Consider the following 24,290-nt stretch of genomic DNA (forward strand, 5'->3'; position numbering starts at 1 on the left):
ATGGCGGCTGTATTGTCAGTCAACACCTGAACTACTTGATGTGATAGCTGCGTAAGGAACACTTCGCAAGTCAATCAGATGGTTCTGAGCTCCCTGACGTTGATGTACAGTGAGAGCTTGTCCTGGGACCATAACCCCATGGTCTTCGGCGATCCAAGGTGGGCTCTCTAAGCCTAGGTCAGAGGCATCTGACACTAGCTCCTTTGTGGGTTTCGGGGTTGCAAAGGGTGTTCCTTTGGAAATGTTTACCGGGTTTGACCACCATTTTAGAGCTGTAAGCACTTGCGGCAGAATCGTGAAGACTCTGGCTGGGTGGTACTTGGCTGGGATGTAGACCAACGCTAGTCACATCTGGAGGGGCCTGGATTGCAGATGTGCATGGCGAACTACAGGATACATGGCAGCGTGTATTTATATTAGCCTGAGGCATACTCTAGCCATGGGGATAGGGTGAGAACTGACATCACCTCGAATCTGGGCTCTGGGAGAAAGGCTCTGGCCTGTGTAGAGTCTAGGACTGCCCCTATAAACTCTATTCTTTGCACTGGGAGTAACATCGATTTTTGTGTGTTTATCAACAGACCCAGTGCCTGGTATGTGGCTTGCACCAACCGAATGCTGTGAAGGACCTAAACCTGTGAACAACCCTTGATGAGCCAGTCATTGAGGTATGGGTAGATCTGAATGTCCTGTTGCAGGCGGCAAGAACACCCTTCAAGTTGTCTCCAGGATGGAGATGATGGATGCCAGGGAGACCATGCGAAACTTCAACTTCTTGAGATACTTCCAAAATGGGTCATAGACTGCCCTTGGCCTTTGGTATGAGAAAATACCGGGAATAGAAACCTTTCCCCTTTCGATGCACGGGGACATCCTCTATGGCTCCGACTAGCAAGAGGGCTTGCACCTCTTGGGCGAGAAGCTGCTCATGAGAACGGTCCCGAAGAGGGACAGGGTAGGGGGGTGGGAGGGAGGGTAGAAATAAACGGTAAGGTATACCCCGCCGTCACAGTGCTGAGGACCCAACAGTCTGTTGTTATAGCAGCCCAAGCAGGGAGGAAGGGAAAAAGGCAGTTGGAAAACAAAAGAGGTGTAGGATCCTGTCTGCAGACTGGGACGTCGCCCTCGGACACACCCTCAAAACACCTGCTTGTTACCCTGGGGGTAGCGGGAGGAGGGGGTTGGTCCCACGTCCCCAGCTTGGGTGGCCTCCACTGAGACTGGGGGGGGGGGGAGGGCGGGGGGAGTGTTCCTGGGTACCTTGCTTGGACCCTTCATCAGAACCAGGGGTGTGTGGGACACTGTCCATGACCTCTCTGACACTCCTGACACAGAGCGCTGTACGAGGGTCTCTGGCGCTTGGAGAACCCCCCATGGATTCCAAAACTGCCATGAGGCAGGCCATTGGCCCTAGGGCCATACACCAGCCAGTGGCCCTGGGGGGCCCCCCAGATTTGGCACACCTGGCCCGAGAGGCCCACTACCTCCTCCTACTCTGAGCCAAGAGGAAAAGTTTTGCATTGGAGACCACTGTGGTGCCAATGTGGGCTCTAAGTCCTCTTCGTGGCCGGTTATCCTGACATCTACGGCGGGGGACCAGTGCTGGGGATCCAGGTCCTGTAACTGTCTGCTCAGGGACCTGTTACGGAGCTCGGCAGATCGGTGACGGTAACCCAGTGATCCACGCCTAGAGCTCTGAGATCGGTGTAGTGAGTCCAGTGACCAAGAACAGGATGGCAGGGAGCGCTGCCTCGACCTAATGTTGTGCGTCCGGCGATCTGTGTCTCAGTGCCTGGGATGGGCCTCACAGTGGCCCCAATGGGGTCCCTTGCCCTGGGGAGCGATATCTCCCTTCTGGTGACCGATGCCATTCTGGGGACAGGTGGTGTGCTGCGGCCCTGTGTCGGCCATCGGGCGAGCAGTGCCATCCCATGGGGGACTGGTGCCGAGAGTCCTGCAAATAGTGCTGGGAACTTCGGTCGGTATGGGCAGGTCAGAAGCATGTCCCCGGGGATCGTCACTTCGACATCGACTGCCATGGTGCCGGGGAGCGATGCTGCACAGATGGAGACCGTTGCACAGGTCCCAGTGCTGGCTTCTCCCTGGAGACGATTACGTCTTGGTGGGGCGTCAGCAGCACCAGCAAAGATATGATGTCTTTTGCAGCCAGGAAGGCCTCCAGCGTGGATGGGACTTCCAGGTGCTGGGGACCTCAGCCAGTACCTGGGGTGGCTGGTGGGTCTCTAGGAGGGCTGGATGGCCTAACTGGCAATACAGGTGCCTGGCTGGCCTCCGGAGAGTTGCTGCCCCCCGCAAGGGCCTATGCTCATCTCCGGACTTTCCCTTTCCCACACAGGATATCCGGGAACACCCTCACCCAGCATGCTTCCTCTGCTTCTGAGCCGGTTCCGGGGACTGGGACCGGTGCCAGAGGTACACTTTGCACTGATGCAGCCGTACTGGGTGCAGAGTCTGATTTTGATGGCTGAGAGACTGGCGCGAGGGCCAATTCCATGAGGGGTGCTCTCAGCCTTATGTCCCTCTCCTTTTTTGTCCTGGGCTTGAAGCTCTTATAAATGCGACACTTATTGCTAATGTGGGCTTCTCCCAAACATTTCAAGCAACTTTAATGAGGGTCGCTGATCAGCATGGGCTTTCTACAGTGATCACAAGGCTTGAAGCCCAGAGACCGGAGCATACCCCGTCCCAAGTCCCAAAGTGGACTATCTAATTTATCTACAACTCTAATTTGCTAGTCGTTAAGTACAAAGAAACTACTTATCTAAATTATTTACAACAGTAAAGAGAAAAAACCACTGGGTAAGTAAGCGCTTGCCAAAGCAAGGAGACCTTCCAGCACCGTCACTGGAGATAAGAAGGAACTGAGGGATGGAAGAAACCGGCAGCACCCCTTATACCGGCGCATATGCACGCCACTCCAGAGGGCGCCAGAGCCAGACCCCTACGGATACCACTGAGGGAGAAACTTCCAAAACCAGAGCATGTGGCGAGCACGCACACCTAACATGGAATAGACATGAGCAATCACTCAAAGAGGAACAGTAAAATTCCACCTTGAGGAAACATGTTATATTAACCCAAGGTTTATCCTGGGTTCCAGACACACAGAGTCCTAAATTTGCAGCCTGGCAGATCAAACAAAACTACAATGTGCTTTTCGATGGAATGGAATTCTACAGACTCCATCAAATCATAACTTATGTTCAGTTAAAATTCAGTCTCAAATGTTTACTAAAAATAGTGAGATTTACTTCAATTATCTGATGACTGATCTATAAGTAGTTCATGTACAAGATCTGTTATCAGCTACATGCAGAAAAGTGTGCTTCTCGGGAACATACATCAACTTTTCTGTTTTAACACCAACTGTGTCAAGCTCTTCCATCCTCAAATGATTCCTTTCCTCTTGCATTAGCTCACAATCCACCAAGACCCATCATAATGCATGATCTACTTACCCCCAGATAGCTCTGACTGCAGAGATCCGGACTGAAGGAGGTTGGGTCTCATGTAGACCACTGACTGTGGCCTGCAGAAATTGCTGGATTAATTCTGGAGACATAGCAACTGTGAAGCGACTGGCGGCCCAAAGAGCACGACCAAGCAGAAAAGGAGACACTGAAAGAAGACAGATTTCTTAAAATTCACATTTATTCTAAAACTATTTCTATTTCCCGCCCCCCAACAAAACCCTGCCATCTTAAAAAATGCAATATTTGTTTGATATACTAATAGAGAACGTTTCTCTATATGATAAAGAAGGCTTACAAGCAGGACCATCAAACATCTTTCCTGTGGACTGAATCCAGTCTGCATGACAGAATAGGAAGAAATAGACGTTACCTACCTATAACTAGATCCCTATCTGTATTATATATGTGGATCTGCATGTGCTTCATGCACCTGAGGCTAGAACATATTGAGAGTAGTGGTCACTGGTTCACACCTCTGTGCTCAGCACCAAGGGTACAAGGAGAAGTGAGGACCAACAACCTCTCCAGTTCCTTCTCTACTGCAAATCTAATCATGATGCAAAGCAGAGGAGAAGGAGGGTGGGTAGTGGAATACAGACAGGGACCACACATTTTGAAGAACCTCCAACAACAGGAAAGTAATGTCCATTTCTTCGAGTTCTGGTACTTAAAGCATATTCCACGCAGGGGTGACTGGCAAATAGTACTCAAATAGGAGGTGTGTGCGAGGACGCAGTTGGTACAGATGTCTGTAATGCTGTGATTACAAAGGCTGTATTGGCAGAAGAGGCTTGGTCCAAAGCATAATGCTTCGTGAAAGTGTGGATGAATTCCAGGTTGCTGTCTTACAAATGTACATCATATGCACTTTTCAAAGAGATGCTACTGAAGTTGCCTGCACTCTAGTAAAACAGGCCCTCTCCCTGTCTGGAGAAGGGAGATGCACCAACTGATAGCAAAGGAGGATACAGACAGATATTCACTTAGAGAGTTTCTGAGCAGATATTGTTTGTCCCTGTGCTCGTTCTGCTACAGCAACAAACAGCCTAGGTGACTTTCTGACTGGTTTAGTTTTCTGCAGGTAGAACACCAATGCTTGTCTGATATCTTATATCACTTCCCTGATATCTGTTGGAAGACTAATACAACAAAACATAATATGTCCTGCAATGTTCTTAGCATGTGTAGGGTACAACTTTCTGAATCAGGAAACAACAAATGAGGAAACAACAAGGGGGTCATCCATTTTGGATCTGGTTTTGACCAACAGGTGGTCGGGAACTTGGGAAGAAGTGATCGTGATCCAATAGAATTCAAGATCCTAAGGAAAGGAGGACATGAGAACAGCAAAACTAATCTACTACAGTTTGTCCGTATACTTGATTGTTTGAAAAGTGTGAATTGGGAGTGCTCTGTTCCAGGTGGGCCTTGAGTGGGCCTGATTGTTATAAAAAGGCAACCAGTTGCGAACCAGCTGAGCGGCGAACAGAGGGAGTTTGACTGGGAGTTCGCCTGGGGAGAGCCCACAGAGGCTTTCATCTTGCAGGCTTCTCTGAGTAGTTACTGCAACAGCTGAGAAAGCTCTTAGAAGGAAGGTAATATGGATGGTGAGCGATCAGCTGTTGTGACCTGCACAGGATGTGCCATGTTTGTCTTTCTTCCACAGGACAGAAGTGACTTTGTCTGTACAAAGTGCAAGCTGGTCTCCATATTGGAAGAGAAGGTTCAAGGTCTGGAGAAACAAGTATCAACCCTGCATTGCATAAGAGAAAATGAAGATTTCCTGGACAGACATCAGAATATGCTTCTACGGGCACAACATTCTGAAGATTCAGTGCAGGCTGCGCAGCGGCGACACAAGGACGGTGAAGAAAATTGGTAGCATGTGACCTCCAGAAGAAGAAAGAGGAGTATCCATGTACCAGCTATGGAGATATAGCTGAGCAACTGTTTTCATGTTCTCTCCACAGATACTAATGCGGAGAGTGGACTAGATGATACATCTGAGGGAAGGGAGCAGAAGGAGACTCCACTGATTGGAAAGCATGAGATGCACTGTGCTAGGGATGGGGGTTCCACAACCACCACTCCCAAGAGAAGGAGGTGGGTGGTGGTGGTCAGGGACTCCCTCCTCAGGGAGTCATCTATCTGCCGTCCCGACCGGGAAAAACGAGAAGTGTTCTGCTTGCCAGGAGCTAGGATTCACGATGTGACAGAGAGACTGCCGAGACTCATCAAGCCCTCGGATCGCTACCCCTTCCTGCTTCTCCATGTGGGCACCAATGATACTGCCAAGAATGACCTTGAGCAGATCACTGCAGACTATGTGGCTCTGGGAAGAAGGATAAAGCAGTTTGAGGCGTAAGTGGTATTCTCGTCCATCCTCCCAGTGGAAGGAAAAGACCCAGATAGAGACCGTCAAATTGTGGAAGTCAACGAATGGCTACGCTGGTGGTGTCGGAGAGAAGGCTTTGGATTCTTTGACCATGGGATGGTGGTTCCAAGAAGGAGGAATGCTAGGCAGAGACGGGCTCCACCTAACGAAGAGAGGGAAGAGCATCTTCGCAGGCAGGCTGGCTAACCTAGTGAGGAGGGCTTTAAATTAGGTTCACCGGGGGAAGGAGACCAAAGTCTGGGCAAAGTGGGATACCAGGAGGAAGCACGAGCAGGAGAGCGCAAGAGGGGAGGACTCCTGTCTCATACTGAGAAAGCAGAACGGTCAGCGAGTTATCTTAAGTGCCTATACACAAATGCAAGATGCCTGGGAAACAAGCAGGGAGAACTGGAAGTCCTGGCACAGTCAAGGAATTATGATGTGATTGGAATAACAGAGACTTGGTGGGATAACTCACATGACTGAAGTATGGGCTGGATGAATGGACTGTAAGGTGGATAGAAAGCTGGCTAGATCGTCAGGCTCAACGGGGAGTGATCAATGGCTCCATGTCTAGTTGGCAGCCAGTTTCAAGCGGAGTGCCCCAAGGGTCGGTCCTGGGGCCGGTTTTGTTTAATATCTTTATTAATGATCTGGAGGATGGAGTGGACTGCACTCTCAGCAAGTTTGCCGATGACACTAAACTAGGAGGTGTGGTAGATACACTAGAGGGTAGGGATCGGATACAGAGGGACCTAGACAAATTAGAGGATTGGGCCAAAAGAAACCTGATGAGGTTCAACAAGGACAAGTGTAGAGTCCTGCACTTAGGACGGAAGAATCCCATGCACAGCTACAGACTAGGGACCGAATGGTCACAGTGGACGAGAAGCTGGATATGAGTCAACAGTGTGCTCTTGTTGCCAAGAAGGCTAACGGCATTTTGGGCTGTATAAGTAGGGGCATTGCCAGCAGATCGAGGGACGTGATCGTTCCCCTTTATTCGACATTGGTGAGGCCTCATCTGGAGTACTGTGTCCAGTTTTGGGCCCCACACTACAAGAAGGATGTGGAAAAATTGGAAAGAGTCCAGCGGCGGGCAACAAAAATGATTAGGGGTCTGGAGCGCATGACTTATGAGGAGAGGCTGAGGGAACTGGGATTGTTTAGTCTCCAGAAGAGAAGAATGAGGGGGGATTTGATAGCAGCCTACAACTACCTGAAGGGGGGTTCCAAAGAGGATGGAACTCGGCTGTTCTCAATGGTGGCAGATGACAGAACAAGGAGCAATGGTCTCAAGTTGCAGTGGGGAAGGTCTAGGTTGGATATTAGGAAACACTATTTCACTAGGAGGGTGGTGAAGCACTGGAATGGGTTACCTAGGGAGGTGGTGGAGTCTCCTTCCTTGGAGGTTTTTAAGGCCCGGCTTGACAAAGCCCTGGCTGGGATGATTTAGTTGGGAATTGGTCCTGCTTTGAGCAGGGGGTTGGACTAGATGACCTCCTGAGGTCCCTTCCAACCCTGATATTCTATGATTCTATGACTGGAGTACTGTCATGGATGGATATAAACTGTTCAGGAAGGACAGGTAGGGCAGAAAAGGTGGGGGAGTTGCACTGTATGTTAGAGAGCAGTATGACTGCTCAGAGCTCCGGTATGAAACTGCAGAAAAACCTGAGTCTCTCTGGATTAAAGTTTAGAAGTGTGAGTAACAAGGGTGATGTCGTGGTGGGAGTCTGTTATAGACCACCAGACCAGGGGTTGAGGTGGACGAGGCTTTCTTCAGGCAACTAACAGAAGTTACTAGATCACAGGCACTGGTTCTCATGGGGGATGTCAATCACCCCAATATCTGCTGGGAGAGCAATACAGCGGTGCACAGACAATCCAGGAAGTTTTTGGAAAGTGTAGGGGACAATTTCCTGGTGCAATTGCTGGAGGAACCAACTAGGGGCAGAGCTCTTCTAGACCTACTGCTCACAAACCGGGAAGAATTAGTGGAGGAAGCAAAAGTGGATGGGAACCTGGGAGGCAGTGACCATGAGATGGTCGAGTTCAGGATCCTGAAAGGAGAGCAGCAGAATAGAGACCCTGGACTTCAGAAAAGCAGACTGTGACTCCCTCAGGGAACTGATGGGCAGGATCCCCTGGGAGAATAACATGAGGGGGAAAGGAGTCCAGGAGAGCTGGCTGTATTTTAAAGAATCCTTATGGAGGTTGCAGGAACAAACCATCCCAATGTGTAGAAAGAATAGTAAATATGGCAAGCGACCAGCTTGGCTTAACAGTGAAATCCTTGCTGATCTTAAACACAAAAAAGCTTACAAGAAGTGGAAGATTGGACAAATGACCAGGGAGGAGTATAAAAATATTGCTCAGGCATGCAGAAGTGAAATCAGGAAGGCCAAATCACACTTGGAGTTGCAGCTAGCAAGGGATGTTAAGAGTAACAAGAAGGGTTTCTTCAGGTATGTTAGCAACAAGGTGGTGGTCAAGAAAAGTGTGGGCCCCTTACTGAATGGGGAAGGCAGCCTAGGGACAGAGGAAAAAGCTAATGTACTCAATGCTTTTTTTGCCTCAGTCTTCACGAACAAGGTCAGCTACCGGAGTACTGCACTGGGCAGCACAGTATGGAGAGGAGGTGACCAGCCCTCTGTGGAGAAAGAAGTGGTTCAGAACTATTTAGGAAAGCTGGATGAGCAGAAGTCCATGGGGCCGGATTCACTGCATCTGAGGGTGCTAAAGGAGTTGGCAGATGTGATTGCAGAGCCAATGGCCATTATCTTTGAAAACTCCTGGTGATCGGGGGAGGTCCCGGATGACTGGAAAAAGGCTAATGTAGTGCCCATCTTTAAAAAAGGGAAGGAGGAGGATCTGGGGAACTACAGGCCAGTCAGCCTCACCTCAGTCCCTGGAAAAATCATGGAGCAGGTCCTCAAGGAATCAATTTTGAAGCACTTAGAGGAGAGGAAAGTGATCAGGAACAGTCAGCATGGATTCAACAAGGGTAAGTCATACCCGACTAACCTAATTGTCTTCTATGATGAGATAACTGGCTCTGTGGATGAGGGGATAGCAGTGGAAGTGATATGGTCTCCCACAGTATTCCTGCCAGCAAGTTAAAGGAGTATCGGCTGGATGGACTATAAGGTGGATAGAAAGCTGGCTAAATCGTCGGGCTCAATGGGTAGTGATCAATAGCTCCATGTCTAGTCGGCAGCCGGTATCAAGCGGAGTACCCCAAGGGTCGGTCCTGGAGCCGCTTTTGTTCAATATCTTCATTAATGATCTGGAGGATGGCGTGGATTGCACCCTCAGAAAATTTGCAGATGACACTAAACTGGGAGGAGTGGTAGATACGCTGGAGGGTAGGGATAGGATACAGAGGGACCTAGACAAATTTGAGGATTGGGCCATAAGAAATCTGATGAGGTTCAACAACGACAAGTGCAGAGTCCTGCACTTAGGACGGAAGAATCCCATGCACTGCTACAGACTAGGGACCGAGTGGCTAGGCAGCAGTTCTGCAGAAAAGGACCTAGGGGTTACAGTGGATGAGAAGCTGGATATGAGTCAGCAGTGTGCCCTTGTTGCCAAAAAGGCCAACGGCATATAGGGCTGTATTAGTAGGAGCATTGCCAGCAGATCGAGGGAAGTGATTATTCCCCTCTATTCAGCACTGGTGAGGCAACACCTGGAGTATTGTGTACAGTTTTCGTCCCCTCACTACAGAAGGAATGTGGACAAATTGGAGAGAGTCCAGCGGAGGGCAACAAAAATGATTAGGGGGCTGGGGCACATAACTTACGAGGAGAGGCTGAGGGAAATGGGCTTATTTAGTCTGCAGAAGAGAAGAGTGAGGGGGGATTTGATTGCAGCCTTCAACTACCTGAAGGGGGGTTCTAAAGAGGATGGAGCTTGGCTGTTTTCAGTGGTGACAGAACAAGGAGCAATGGTCTCAAGTTACAGTGTGGGAGGTCTAGTTTGGATATTAGCAAACAGTATTTCACTAGGAGGGTGGTGAAGCACTGGAATGGGTTACCTAGGGAGGTGGTGGAATCTCCATTCATAGAGGTTTTAAGGCCCGGCTTGACAAAGCCCTTGCTGGGATGATTTAGTTGGTATTGGTCCTGCTTTGAGCAGGGGATTGGACTAGATGACCTCCTGAGGTTTCTTCCAACCCTAATATTCTAGGATTCCATGATTCTAAATACAGAATGCAGGAAAACTGGCTTGACAGCAGCAGTGCTGAGAAGGATCTGAGAGTTGTGGTGGATCACAACCTCAACATGAGTCAACAACGCAATGCCGTTGCAAAAAAAAGCAAATGTAATTTTAGAGTGCATTAACAGAGGCATAGCATGCAAGTCACAGGAGATGACAGTACCACTCTACTCAGCGCTGGTTAGGCCTCAGCTGGAGGACTGTGTCCAATTTTGGTCACCACTGTATAGAAATCATGTAGAGAAACTGGAAAAGGATGCAGAGGAGAGCGACAAAGAGGATCAAAGGGATGGAACGCAAGCCATATGAGGAAAGGCTGAAGGAACTAAGTATGTTTAATTTGGAAAAGAGGAGATTACAGGGGGATATGATAATGGTCTTCAAATACTTGAAAAGCCGCCATAAAAAAAGATGGAGAAAAATTGTTCTCTCTTGCCACAGAGGACAAGAGGCAATAGGTTCAAACTACACAGGGGTTGGCAACCTTTCAAAAGTGGTGTGCCGAGTCTTCATTTATTCACTCTAATTTAAGGTTTTGCGTGCCAGTAATACATTTTAACGTTTTTAGAAGGTCTCTTTCTCTAAGTCTATAATATATAACGAAACTATTGTTGTATGTAAAGTAAATAAGGTTTTTAAAATGTTTAAGATGCTTCTTTTAAAATTAAATTAAAATGCAGAGCCCCCCTGACCAGTGGCCAGGACCCAGGCAGTGAGAGTGCCGCTGAAAATCAACTTGCGTGCCGCCTTCGGCATGTGTGCCATAGGTTGCCTACCCCTGAACTACAGCATAACAGATTTAGATTAAATCTCAGGGAAAACTTCCTAGCTGTAAGAGCAGTAGAATAATGGAACAAACTGCCTAGGGAAGTCGTGGAATCTCCTTTACTTGAGGTTTTCAAAAAGAGGCTGGATTGCCATCTGTCTTGGATGATTTAGACACAACAAATCCTGCACCTTGGCAGCAGATTAGACTAGAGGACCCATGCGGACTCTTCTAACCCTATGATTCTATGAAGTTCCCTCCCCTCACTGAAGAGAAGAGGCTTCCTGATCAATCAGTTTGCTTACTGGTATTTATTTATGTGGAACTTGGAAATTACCTTATAGATGAATTTCAGGTGGAGGCAAAGGATGTCTTCTCTTATGAAATGTAATGTATGGTGCGTCGGCCTGAGGGCTGCCCTCCAAGGCTGACGAACCATACCTCCAAGGCCTACATAACAATAACCAGGAAAGTGACCTTCATAGACAGCTGGGACATTGAGCTGTGACCAGCAGTTCAAAAGGTGGCCTGGAAAGTGCTGAAAGTATGAGATTGAGAACCCACTGCGCCTTTGGCTTCACTACTGGTGGGGAGTTCTAGTCAAACAGTTTAGGAGTGTGGGTGTGAGAGTAAAAATAGAATACCCATCTACCGGAGGTGGAATACACTGATTGCTTCTAGGTGGACCAGAAGTGAGCAAATAGAAAGACCTGATATCTTGAGTGTGAGAAGATAGTCTAAAATTACAGAAATATCTACTAGCTCTGATAACTGGTCCTGTTCTGCCCAGGTACAGAAAAACCTCCATTTGGCTAGAAAACATTTTCGGGTAGAATCTTTCCTGCTGTGATTAAGCATATTTTGAATGGCCTCCAATCACAAATGCTGTAGACTTGCTGGCCATTTAAATACCAAGTTGTGAGATGAGAGTCCAGGTTGGGATCAATGTTCCCTCTAATTTATTACATCCATGTGTGGAATGAATTTTGTTGTGTGTACCAATATGAAGGCGATGTTATAGAATTATAGAATATCAGGGTTGGAAGGGACCTCAGGAGGTCATCTAGCCCACCCCTGCTCAAAGCAGGACCAATCCCCAGACAGATTTTTGCCCCAGATCCCTAAATGGCCCCCTCAAGGATTGAACTTGCAACCCTGGGTTTAGCAGGCCAATGCTCAAACCCAGGGCCGGCTCCAGGGCTTTGGCCGCCCCTAGCAGCCAAAAAAAAAAAAAAAAAAAAAGCCGCGATCGCGATCTGGGGCGGCAATTCGGCGGAAGGTCCTTCGCTCCGAGCCGGAGTGAGGGACCGTCCGCCGAATTGCCGCCGAATAGCTGGACGTGCCGCCCCTCTCCGGAGTGGCCGCCCCAAGCACCTGCTTGACAAGCTGGTGCCTGGAGCCGGCCCTGCTCAAACCACTGAGCTATCCCTCCCCCCATGTGTGTGGCGGAGGTGGGGCCGAGGGGTTTCAGGGTGTGGGAGGGGGCTCAGGGCCATGAGCAAACTTAGGTTGGAATTTCTAATCCTACCGTTCTCCTGAGTTAGCAGATCTGGGGAGGACTGAATGCTAATGAGTTGGCAGTCACTACATTCTAGATGAAGCCCTGACATAAATGGGGATTATCACTAAAATATTCATGCTGTGGGATCTGTTTCTATTAGTAGTATTGTCAGTGCTGGTGGAAAGAAGCTCTAGCTCGCGGATGGACTAGGCTAATAAAACACAAACACACATACACACACAGCTACAACTGCAAGGGTAAAACTAATGCAGGCAGAAAACCAAACAGCAGAGTGAGGGCTATCAAGATTATTATATTTATGAGGGAGACAGATGTACCTAAAGGAGACTTTCAGGGATAGAATAGAGCGGTCCCACTCCCCAGTCCGACAGCTGTTAAGGATAATGAAAGTTTCAAGGAAGGAGAACATCAAGCTGGAGTGGAGGGAAACAATCCCATAGTTGGAACCCTCCTTCCAGATAATGTCATTGTATCCTCTCGCACTGAGGATAACCTCCCAGAGGAAGAAACTCCAGTCAACTTGTGGAACTCCTTACCTGAGGAGGTTGTGAAGGCTAGGACTATAACAATGTTTAAAAGGGGACTGGATAAATTCATGGTGGCTAAGTCCATAAATGGCTATTAGCCAGGATGGGTAAGAATGGTGTCCCTAGCCTCTGTTCGTCAGAGGATGGAGATGATGGCAGGAGAGAGATCACTTGATCATTGCCTGTTAGGTTCACTCCCTCTGGGGCACCTGGCATTGGCCACTGTCGGTAGACAGATACTGGGCTAGATGGACCTTTGGTCTGACCCAGTACGGCCTTTCTTATGTTCTTATGTACTAGAAAGAGTAAGGTAATTCTAATGGGGGATTCGATTATTAGAAATATATGTCAGGAATGTGTACACTTGCTCCGAGGTCCAAGGGGAAGTGAGCAACAGACATACTGAGAGTCTCTGAGTGAGGCTAGAAAGGGAAAAGAACAGTAGTGATGTTAGGGTGGGGGTCTATTATAGACACCAAATCAGGAAGAGGAAGTGCATGAGTCATTGTGCAAGCTGGTAACAAGATTAGTTAACACACATGGGCTAGTATTAATGGGGGTGTGATGTACCCCTGGGGTACAACCTAGACTGTGGGAACCTAGACTGCTGAGTCCCCTTAAACTCTTCATCCTAGGCTGTCTCTCACAATGCTATGCTAGTGACAAGCAGCAAACTTCTCCAGCTATCAGGTTGCTGTGATCACTCATCCCTCAACAGGTGGAGAGACACACCCAGCTGAGTTGCATGAATGGTCTCTAAGCCACTGATGAATTATACCCAGGGAGACTCCAGCCAATTTCCCCCAGCCTTGAACCCCAGTGATGTACTATCTTCCACTGCTCAAGACATTCTCTTGAACAAGGTAAGCTCATTAATTAGCTAGCCACTTTATCAAAGGATACTGGACATGCATCTGAGCAGATTCCCCAAGCACTTGATGATTGAAAGAACCACATAGTAAATTGCCTGCTGAGCACGAAGTTTGCAGATCTCATGAGACATCTAGACAGACTTATGTGCAGAGTGCTAGGAAGGAACGGTGGTCATGGTATATGCAGGTTCCAGCGACAGAAGGAAAGCTAGGGGAAAGGTCCTGAAGGCAAATTTAGGCTGCTAGATAAGAGATTAAAGGACCTCCATGACAGAATTCTTTGAAATGCTTCAGTTCTACGCACAGTGCCAGAAAGGCAGGGACTCAATGCGTGGATGAGACAATGGTGTAAGGAGGAGAGGTTTAGGTTTATTAGGAACTGGTGAACCTTTTGGGAAGTGAGGACCATATATAGGAAGGCCCTGAATCTCAGCATTAGTCTCATCAAACCAATCTTGGTGATGGCGGGTGACATAGGCAACGTCCTGTGGAAGCCAGGTGTTTACCTGCATCTGCCAAGGATCGAAGGGAAGGAGCCTGTGCTCTGGGTCTCCTGCTGCACTTGCCAGCAAAACTCAACACAATATAAAAACTGCAGGTCATCCCAAGGTTTTTATTTGGATTTTTTGTTTGCATTTTCTTGATTGCTAACTTGTGAAATATGGTAAAAAAAAATTCTATAACAGTCAAGACAATAAGATGGTTAGACATTTGGAGGCAGCAAAGAAGACAGGGACATGGAATCATAGACCCCCCCCCATAACCTTGGATATTAAGGAATGAAGAGGGAAAGCTTGAGGCCACAGGGCCTTGTGCACTGCAACTAGCCTGTAAATAAGGCAGGTTGCTTCATACTAACCAGGAGCGTAAAGTCAGCAGATCAAACTCTGAATGCTCACAAGGAACAGATCAACAGAGTAAAAAGGGAAAAGTCACTTTTCAGAATAGCAGCACACTTGAAATGTGATCTGCATGGAAGGGAAGAATTCTTCCTAACCACAGCCCCACACAAAAGTTTCCCTTCCCAGCATGACTGATGTTCTGAATCAGACTAACTGAAAAGCAAAATTTCCCTAAAAAATACTTAAAGAATGCACCCCAGGAAGTCCAGAGCTGTTGGAGGCCCACAAAGACCAGGAATTCTCCCTTTCTGTTTTGCCCCAGATTTGAGGGGTATGTACACCCCAGAATGTGATCAAGCTAATTGCAACCATATTATGTGTATTCAGCCACCATGAATTAATAAAATAGAACACCACATAGTATAGAGTTAATTTGAAAGCAGGATTTTAGAGGCAAGGTCAAAAGTAACTGGCAGTTTCTGCTAATCAGAATGGGAGGAGGGGAAAGAAAAGTCAACAACAGACTGAAAACCTTGGGTGACAAGAACTTTGAATTTGTGCACCTTTGATATAGAAGTATTATAATTAAGATTGTTAGGAATGTTTGTTGATAAGTATCAGAGGGGTAGCCGTGTTAGTCTGGATCTGTAAAAAGCAACAGAGAATCCTGTGGCACCTTTAAGACTAACAGATGTGTTGGAGCATAAGCTTCACATCTGTTGGGGTACGTCTATACTTACCTCCGGGTTCGGCGGTAAGCAATCGATCTTCTGGGATCGATTTATCGCGTCTTGTCTAGACGCGATAAATCGATCCCGGAAGTGCTCGCCGTCGACACCGGTACTCCTGCTCCGCGAGAGGAGTACACAGAGTCGACGGGGGAGCCTGCCTGCCGCATGTGGACCCGCGGTAAGTACCTTGTAGTTCGAACTAAGATACTTCGACTTCAGCTACGTGAATAACGTAGCTGAAGTTGCGTATCTTAGTTCGAACTGGGGGGTTAGTGTGGACCAGCCCTTAGTCTTAAAGGTGCCACAGGACTCTCTGTTGCTTCTGTTGATAAGTATTTTATTGAAAGTTGGGAAAAGTGATGATTTAGTAGGGGTCATTATGACCTGTATGTTTGCAGAAGTTAGTTATAAAAGACTAGCTAATAGAGTCTATTTTGGAGCAGTCCTCTGAAGCCAGCTTGAGAGATGTATTTCCTGACACCTTTTCTCCCCAGCGGGTAAGCAACTGGCCACTCTTAATTACTGAATACTATTCCAGATTTTAGGAAAGTATCTGGGATGGTCTACCTATTGCTTATGTCTGTGTGCTTAAATCTAATAAACTGCAGTTTTAGATAAAAGATTAATGCAAGTCAGCGTGCTCTATCAGACGGAATTGCTGTGTTCCCATTGATTTATTCCTGACACCACCTGGAGTGAAATAGTTAAGTTACCACTGTGGTGCGTTCTTAAGACCCTGGGTAACACCTGGATCACAACCCCTTCCCTTCCTGCAGTAGCCCTGGAAGTAGACAGGATCTCCACAGTGTCATGTTGATTAAAGAGGGATGTAAAGAGTATGAATTGTATTGTTTTGTTCGAAAACAGCAAAATCCAATATTTGTCAAAAAAAGGGAAAAACTGATAGGCAAAGAACATTTCTGGGAAAGAAACAAGGAGAAGAACAGTTAGAAACACTACAGTAGCTGGTAGGGAGTTTCAGACTTTGTTGCTGAATTAAACAAAATTGAACTTGAAAGCAGAAAGTCCGAAGAGTCTGTCTCCATCCACTATTCTGGGCATCTAAAGCCATGTCTACACCCAGAACTAACTGACAACAGTAAAACCAGAGCCAGAACTGGTAGTACTATTTTAGTAAATTATTCAGTGCAGAGAAAACTTCAATGCCGAACCGGGCTGCCCCCATTGGCCCAGTGCGGGGTTGGTACACCCCATCCCACCATTGTCGGGTTTTCCTGCTAATACAGGGAGTTGCAGCAAGGTGGGCTCCAGTCCCCTGGCAGAGCCACGTAAACAAATAGTCTGTGGCCCCTGGGCTGGGACTGATTTAGTTGGGGATTGGTCCTGCTTTGAGAAGGGGTTGGACTAGATGTCCTCCTGAGGTCCCTTCAACCCTGATATTCTATCCTGGCCCCCTTGGACAAGACAGAACAATGATCAGTCTGTAGCCACTGGGTGGGGCAAAACAAACAAACAGTCTATGGTCCCTAAGCCTCCTGGCTGGGGCAGGTAGTAGCAATTGGGGGAATCAGCCCCCTGGGCAGAGCAAAACGGCAATCAGTCTATGGCCCCTGGGTGGGGCAAAACAAACAGTCTATAACCCCTACGATTCTGGGCTGGGACGTAGAGCAGACGAGCAGTCATGCCTGGTGGCCTGTGGGAGTAGTAGGGGAACCCGGCCCTGCCCTCTCCACTGGGTTCCAACCCAGGTCCCTATGAAGCCGGGGAACTCCCCGCTAGGTGTTCGGGCATCAGTTTCCATCACCTTCCCTGGGTCACTTCCTACCACAAGCTGCATCCTGGGCACCTCCTCAGCTGGCAGCAGCTTGGCTTCCCCGGCTGTCTCCACAGTCAGCAAGTCACCTGCAGCATGGTCCGGGGTCCTTGGGCTCTACCACTGGAGTGTCACAGGCACCTCTGCAGAAACCTGCAGTACATGTCCTTTCTCCTCCATAGCCAGCCCTGACTGAGCTGGGCTGCCTCTTTTTATCTGGCTCTTCCATCTGGAGCATGCGCAGCAGGGGAAAGGGGGCATGGCCTTCTGGGCTCACAGTAATTGATCCATCACCATTGACCCAATGAAGGATTGATACACCCCGTAACAGTGAAATCATCACTATTGCTTATCTAGTCTCTCAAACAGCTCACTTCTCCAATGAGAGCCTGGCATATTTAACACAACACACACTTCAAATTAAGTAGATCAAAATTACAGATTGACCTGTTTTCTTAAACATGAATCACTTGCAGTCCATTTTAACAATTCTTTATGCCTCCTTGGGAAAGTTAAGATGGGAAAGTGAGCAGATCCCTGCATAATACATAATCAGCTCCAACACAGCCATGACCATTATTGGTTTGAACGGAGACCAAAACAGATTAATTTAAAACTAGATGTTACAGCACCCCTGGGATTATTTTAAAGTATTCAAAGGATGCTACTGACTTTTCTGACTCCTTGTGAGCTCCCCAAGATAGTTTCCCTTCCACCCTCAGAGGATCCTACAAGTTCAGAGCCATTCACTTACACAAGAAGTCTCAATTGAAAGTAGACTGGCTTACATTAAGTTTACATTGCGTGTGGAAGGGCATACAAATACGATGCCCCTTTACCTGTGTAGTTTCCCCCAAATATTTCTGTGCAATTGTATTCCACCTTGTCAACCATATCAGTTCCCTCTATATACACTGAGCACCTATATTTGGAAATGCTTTTCAATGGTTCTGGGCTACCAGATGCTCAGCAATTACCACTACTCAAAGAATTTTTGCTGACATACCTGACAGGTTGAGATCTGCAAGAACAACATTTGTCAGGAATCCATGCATATCAAAATGAATTCTACCATTCTTCACACTGTCTGTAATAACAGATTTCACAGAGCCCAGTGCCAACATACAAGCTTCATGTATCTTCCACCTACAAAAGAATTCAGATGTCATTAGTTTTCCCACATTCATTCTGAAATTTATATTTATTTTTATATATATTAATATATACACACACACGTATAGTATGTGTATATATATAAAAACCACGCGCACACGCGCACACACGCACAGAGGAAATGATGAAAGTACCATCAAGGTTTTTTGATCCTAAGCGCCTTCCATCAGCTCACTCCTCTCCAAACAAAAATCTGACCCACTTTACCCTAGTCCCACTTAGATCTTGAACTTCTGACCTAGAATGTCTTTTCAATTTTATATACCAACCACAAAACTTAAAGAAACTGATATGGGACTAACATGCTAACTAACTAGTCGACATGCCAATAGATTTACTGTTCACATAGCATATGATCACATCTCAGCCATAAATTATGGTTAAGATAGGAAGTTGTCTTGTACGTTTAACCTTAACTATGTCCTTGTATTGGTAGCTACAGAATTTTAACCTTAAATTACAGAGCTATTCCCGCAACTAATTATTATTTAAACAAAATTTTAGTATGGAAATTTCATTCATAGATTATAAAGCCTGTTCATCTCATCTGACTTCCTGGTCAGAATCGTAGGACTAGAGGGATCTCAAGTGGTCATCTAGTCCAATCCCCTGCACTCATGGCAGGGGTAAGTATTATATAGACCATCCCTGACAAGTGTTTGTCTAACCTGCTCTTGAAAATCTTCAATGATGGAGATTCCACAACTTCCCTAGGCAATTTATTCCAGTGCTTAACCATCCTAACAGTTAGGAAGTTTTTCCTAATGTCCAGCCTAAATCGACCTCGCTGCAATTTAAGCCCATTGCTTCTTGTACTATCCTCAGAGGTTAAGGAGAACAATTTTTCTCCCTCCTCTTTGTAACAACCTTTTATGTAGTTGAAAACTTATGTCCCCGCTCAGTCTTCTCTTCTCCAGATTAACCCAATTTTTTTCAATCTTCCCTATTAGGTCATGTTTTCTAGACCTTTAATAATTTTTGTTGCTCTTCTCTGGACTTTTTCCAATTTGTCCACATCATTCCTGAAATGTGGTACCCAGAATTGGACACAATACTTCAGCTGAGGCCTAATCAGTGCGGAATAGAGCAGAAGAATTACTTCTCATGTCTTGCTTACAATACTCCTGCTAACACATCCCAGAATGACGTTAGCTTTTTTTTTTTTTTTTTGCACCAGCGTTACACTGTTGACTCATATTTAGCTTGTGATCCACTATGACCCCCAGGATCCCTTTCTGCAGTACTACTTCCTAGGCCGTCATTTCTCATTTTGTATGTGGGCAAAAAACGGTTACCTACCTCTCATAACTGTTATTCTTCCAGATGTGTTGCTCATGTCCATTCCAATTAGGTGTGCTCGCGCCACGTGCATGGCAGCTGGAAGGTTTTTCCCCTAGCAGCACCCGTTGGGTTGGTTCAGGCACCCCCTGGAGTCGCGCCTCCATGGCACCAAATATGGCACCGACCCACCGCCACTTCAGTTCCTTCTTGACGGCCATGCTCTGACGGAAGGGTAGGCGGGTGGGTATTGGAATGGACATGAGCAACACATCTCGAAGAACAGTTACGAAAGGGAGATAACTTTTTTCTTCTTCGAGTGATTGCTCATATCGATTCCATTTAGGTGATTACCAAGCTGAAATTTGGAGGCGGGGTCGGAGCTCAAAGGTTCGCTGATTGAAGCACAGCTATGCCAAAGGCGGCATCATCTCTAGCCTGCTGAGTAATGGTGTAATGCGAGATAAAGGTGTGGATTGAGGACCGTGTCTCAGCCCTGCAAATTTCCTGGGTTGGAACCTCGGCCAGGAACTTTGCTGACTACACCTGTGCCCTTGTGGAATGCACTGTCAGCACAGGGGCAGGTATTTTTGCCAGACTGTAGCACGCTTGGATACAGGAAGTAATCCATGATGAGATTCTATGGGAGGAGACTGGAAGGTCCTTCATTCTGTCTTCTACTGTGATGAATAGCTTAATAGATTTTTGAAAAGGCTTCGTCCATTTGATATAGAAGGCTAACGCCAGGCAAACGTCCAACAAATTAAGTTTTTCCTCCCTGCTACTTTGCGTGCGGCTTGGGATAGAACACTGGAAGAAAAATATCCTGATTAACATGAAACTGGGAGACAACTTTAGGGAGAAAGGCCGGATGCAACCGAAGTTGAACCTTGTCCTTATAGAAACACTGTGTACGGAAGGCTCAGATGTTAGGGCCTTAAGCTCAGACACCCTCATAGCAGAAGTTACTGTTAACAGGAATGCCACTTTATATGAGAGATAGACCAGAGAACATGTTGCAAGCGGTTTAAAGGGTGGCCCCATCAGTCTGGAAAGAACCAGGTTAAGGTCCTAGGCTGGGATCGGCTGTTGTACGTCAAGGTATAGCCTGACAAGACCTTTAAGAAAACAACCAACTATCAGGTTGGTAAACACCGACCGGCCTCCCATGCCTGGATGGAAGGAGGGAATGGCAGCCAAGTAGAATTTTATTGACGACATAGAAAGCCCTTACTGCTTTAGGTGCAGGAGGTAGTCCAATATCACGGGTATTGACGAGAGTGTAGGAAATGGGAGATATTGCGAAGACCAAATTGTGAATCTTTTCCATTTTCCTAGTGGACGGTTTCCTACTGCTAAGGAGGACTTCCCTAACTGGGCCTGAACAAGCCAGCTCCATTGGGTTTAGCCATGGAGCTTCCACGCTGTGAGGTGAAGAGATACAGGTGATGGAGGCGGCAGTGATCCTGAGTTATCAGGTCTGGGAGCAGTAGTAAGGTAATCAGGTTTTCCCCTGACATTTCCAGGAGAGACATGTACCAGTGCTCACAGGGTCAGGCTGGAGCTATCAATATCACCAAAGCTTCGTCCCTTCAAACTTTGAGTAGCACCTTGTGAACATGTGGTATGGGTGGAAACGCATACAGGAGGTGTTCCTTCCAGGGAAGAAGAAACGCATCCGTGATGGAGCCTGGGCTGTGACTCAGGAAGGTGCAGAACTGCAGGCACTTCCTGTTACGTCGCGTGGCGAACAAGTCTATCTGGGGAATTCCCCACTGCTGGAAGATGGTGTTCACGACATCCGGGCGGATGGACCACTCGTGGCAGTGAAAGGACCTGCTGAGATAGTCCACCAACTTGTTCTGAATGCTGGGGAGATAAAATGCCTCCAGGTGTATTGAGTGAGCTATGCAAAAGTCCCACAGTTTGAGGGTTTCTTGGCACAGGGGAGAGGAGCGTGCTCCCCCTTCTGTTTATGTAAAATATTGCTGTTGCATTGTCTGTCATGACTGATACCCATCTCCCCTCCAAGTGAACCTGGAATGTCTGGCATACCAGACAGACTGCCCTCAGCTCTCTGACGTTGATATGAAGTAAGAGCTCCGCTTGGGACCAGAGGTCCTGAGCTCTCCTAGCTGCGCTCCGCAACCCATTGCTGACGCCTCTGTCACCAGTGAAAGGGATGGCTGAGGTCTGGAGAAGGGAATACCTGCACAAATCGCTTGTGGGTTGAGCCACCATAGGAGAGACTCGAGAACCAGCCAGGGTAGAGTGGCAACCATGTCTAGACCGTCCCAAATTGGTCGACACACCAAGGTTATCCACGCCTGAAGAGGTCTGGCATGCTGTACTGTGACAGGTCGTCCCCCCTCCAGTACACCTAATGTACCGGGGTACAACTAAGCCCGCCCGTTCCACTAGCCTGGGCTCCCTTACACTGTCCTGCTGAGCCAGGCCCTCAAGCCTCCTCCAGCACACACACAGGTAGGGACACACCTAGCTGCAGAAAGAAACAGACATTGAAATCAGCTCTGCATGGGAAGACTCAGCTAGGGAATTGCCCAGCACTGAAGTGCACACCCCCTCTGGAGTGTAAACTCAAACTTGTATTGTCTTGCGCTCCACAGAGAACTGTACAGAGTAAGCAAATAAAGTTCACTCTTCCTCAATGTGGAGGAAGATATGCATAGCTTTTTGCCTCCCCATTATGAATTCCACAAACTGGTTTCAGAGAAAATAAAAATAAGTTTATTAACTACAAAAGATAGATTTTAAGTGAGTATAAGGGTTATCAAACAGATCAAAGCAGATTACCCAGCAAATGAAACAAACACACAAGCTAAGCTTAATACTAAAGAAATTGGTTACAAGTAGTAATTTCTCACCCTAAATGTTGTATAAGAGAGAATGCAGTGTTTCTTGAAGGCAAGCTGCTCTTGCTTGCAGCTTAAAACTCCAGGTATTTCTTTCACAGGCTAGACACCGTCCCAGCCTGGGCTCAGCTCTTTCCCCTTCCCCCCTCCCTCTTTGTCTTTGTTTCTTGGATATTACCAGCAGTCATCCTGGGTGAGGATTCAGTGAAGAACGACCTTGATTAAGTCACTCTCCGGCCTTAAATGGGTTTTACATATGGCGGAAACCCTTTGTTTTCCGATGTGGTTCCCCCATCCCCCTCAGTGGAAAAATAATGGCATTCTATTATGGAGTCCAGTACCAGGTGACTTTGATCACATGACTCTGCAGCGTCAAAGCAGCCATGAGTCAGAGGCTATTTGTAGCATCCCAGGACGGTGGGAGATTACCATGCTCAAAGACCTATTGTTTTTCCTAATGGGCCATTCAGACTGATTGCATTCTGTCTGGTGTGCATTCCCCAGGAGCAAACACTTTTGTAGTACAGATGTATAGTCAATATTCCTAACTTTAGATACAAAAATAATACATGCATACAAATAGGATAATCATATTCAGGAAATCATAACCTTTCTAATGATATCTCACAAGACCCATTTTGCATAAAATGCATCTTAGAGATGCTATAATCATATAACAATATTTCTATGAAGAATATGGGGTGTAGTGTCACATGTACTACTCCATGTGGCCAATGAGCTTTAGGCAATTCCTTGCTTTGGTGATAGGGAACTGCCTGAAACCTTGTATGAAGTCGCACAGGGTATGGAAATGCAGCTTTGGGAGATATGCTCTTGCCTGTGTTGAGTCCAACACTGCCCTTATGAACTCTATCCGCTTAACAGGGGACAGGATTGACTTCTGTACGTTCAATAGAAGATGCGCCTCCACTTGAGCTTTGGAGCAACCCTTGACCAGCCAGTCATCGAGGTATGGGAACACCTGCACCTGGCGCTTGCGCAAGAAAGCAGCTACAACTGCCATGCACTTCGTAAATACTCAAGGTGCCACTGACAAGACGAAAGGAAGGACTGTGAACTGATAGTGATTGTGGTTCACCACAAACCTGAGGTGCCTTCTGTGGGACGGCGTTATTGAAATATGAAAGTAAGCGTCCTTCAAATTGAGGGCGACATAATAGTCCTCCGGATTCAGGGAAGGGATAATGGAGGCCAAAGAGACCATGCGAAACTTCAGTTTCTTTATGAACTTGTTGAGGTCTAGGATGGACCTGAGGCCACCTTTGGCTTTCGATATTCAGAAATACCGGGAATAAAAATCCCTGCCCTTCAACTCCTGAGTTACCTCTTCCACCGCCTCCACACTTAGGAGCATGTGCACCTCCTACATGAGAAGCTGCTCGTGAGAGGGGTCCTGAAGAGGGAAGATGAAGAAGGGTGGAAGGGAGCTGAACTGGAAAGAGTATCCTCTTTCTACCGGGTGGAGCACCCAGAGATCTGATGTAATTCAGGCCCACGCAGGGTAGAAATGGGATAGTCGGCACAGGAAGGTAGGGATGGATGGGTCCAGAGTTTGGACTGGTGTGTTGCCCTCGGGCGCACCTTCCAAAGGTCTGCTTTCGACCTGAGGACTGTTTCGCTTGCCCAGAGCCCTGAGCCCTCCTTCTATTATTTCTATTACGCCTCCTAGAGAAGTCTTGCCTGCTCTGAAGGTGGTAGAATTGAGACGGGGCTGCAGTTTAAAGTGCCTCCGATGCGTAGATGGAGTGTGAAGCCCCCCAGTAGAGTAAATTTTTCTCCCAAAGACATCCAGCTTTTTTGCATCACTGTTTCTGGGTGA

The 24,290-nt window shown here is 47.2% G+C and overlaps 1 protein-coding gene across 1 annotated transcript in view; it reads right to left on the reverse strand.

The window, feature by feature from the left end:
* Nucleotides 1-24,290, reverse strand: part of IPO9 (importin 9) — a 194,319-nt gene that overhangs the window by 65,850 nt on the left and 104,179 nt on the right. The window contains exons 13-14 of the mRNA XM_065403806.1: nt 18,133-18,272; nt 3,480-3,639 (exon numbers count right to left, since the gene is read on the reverse strand). Coding sequence (XP_065259878.1) covers nt 3,480-3,639; nt 18,133-18,272 — 300 coding nt within the window. The remainder of the gene's footprint in view (nt 1-3,479; nt 3,640-18,132; nt 18,273-24,290) is intronic.

This window comes from Emys orbicularis, chromosome 4 (assembly GCF_028017835.1).
Source record: "Emys orbicularis isolate rEmyOrb1 chromosome 4, rEmyOrb1.hap1, whole genome shotgun sequence".
In the NCBI taxonomy this organism is placed as follows: Eukaryota; Metazoa; Chordata; order Testudines; family Emydidae; genus Emys; species Emys orbicularis.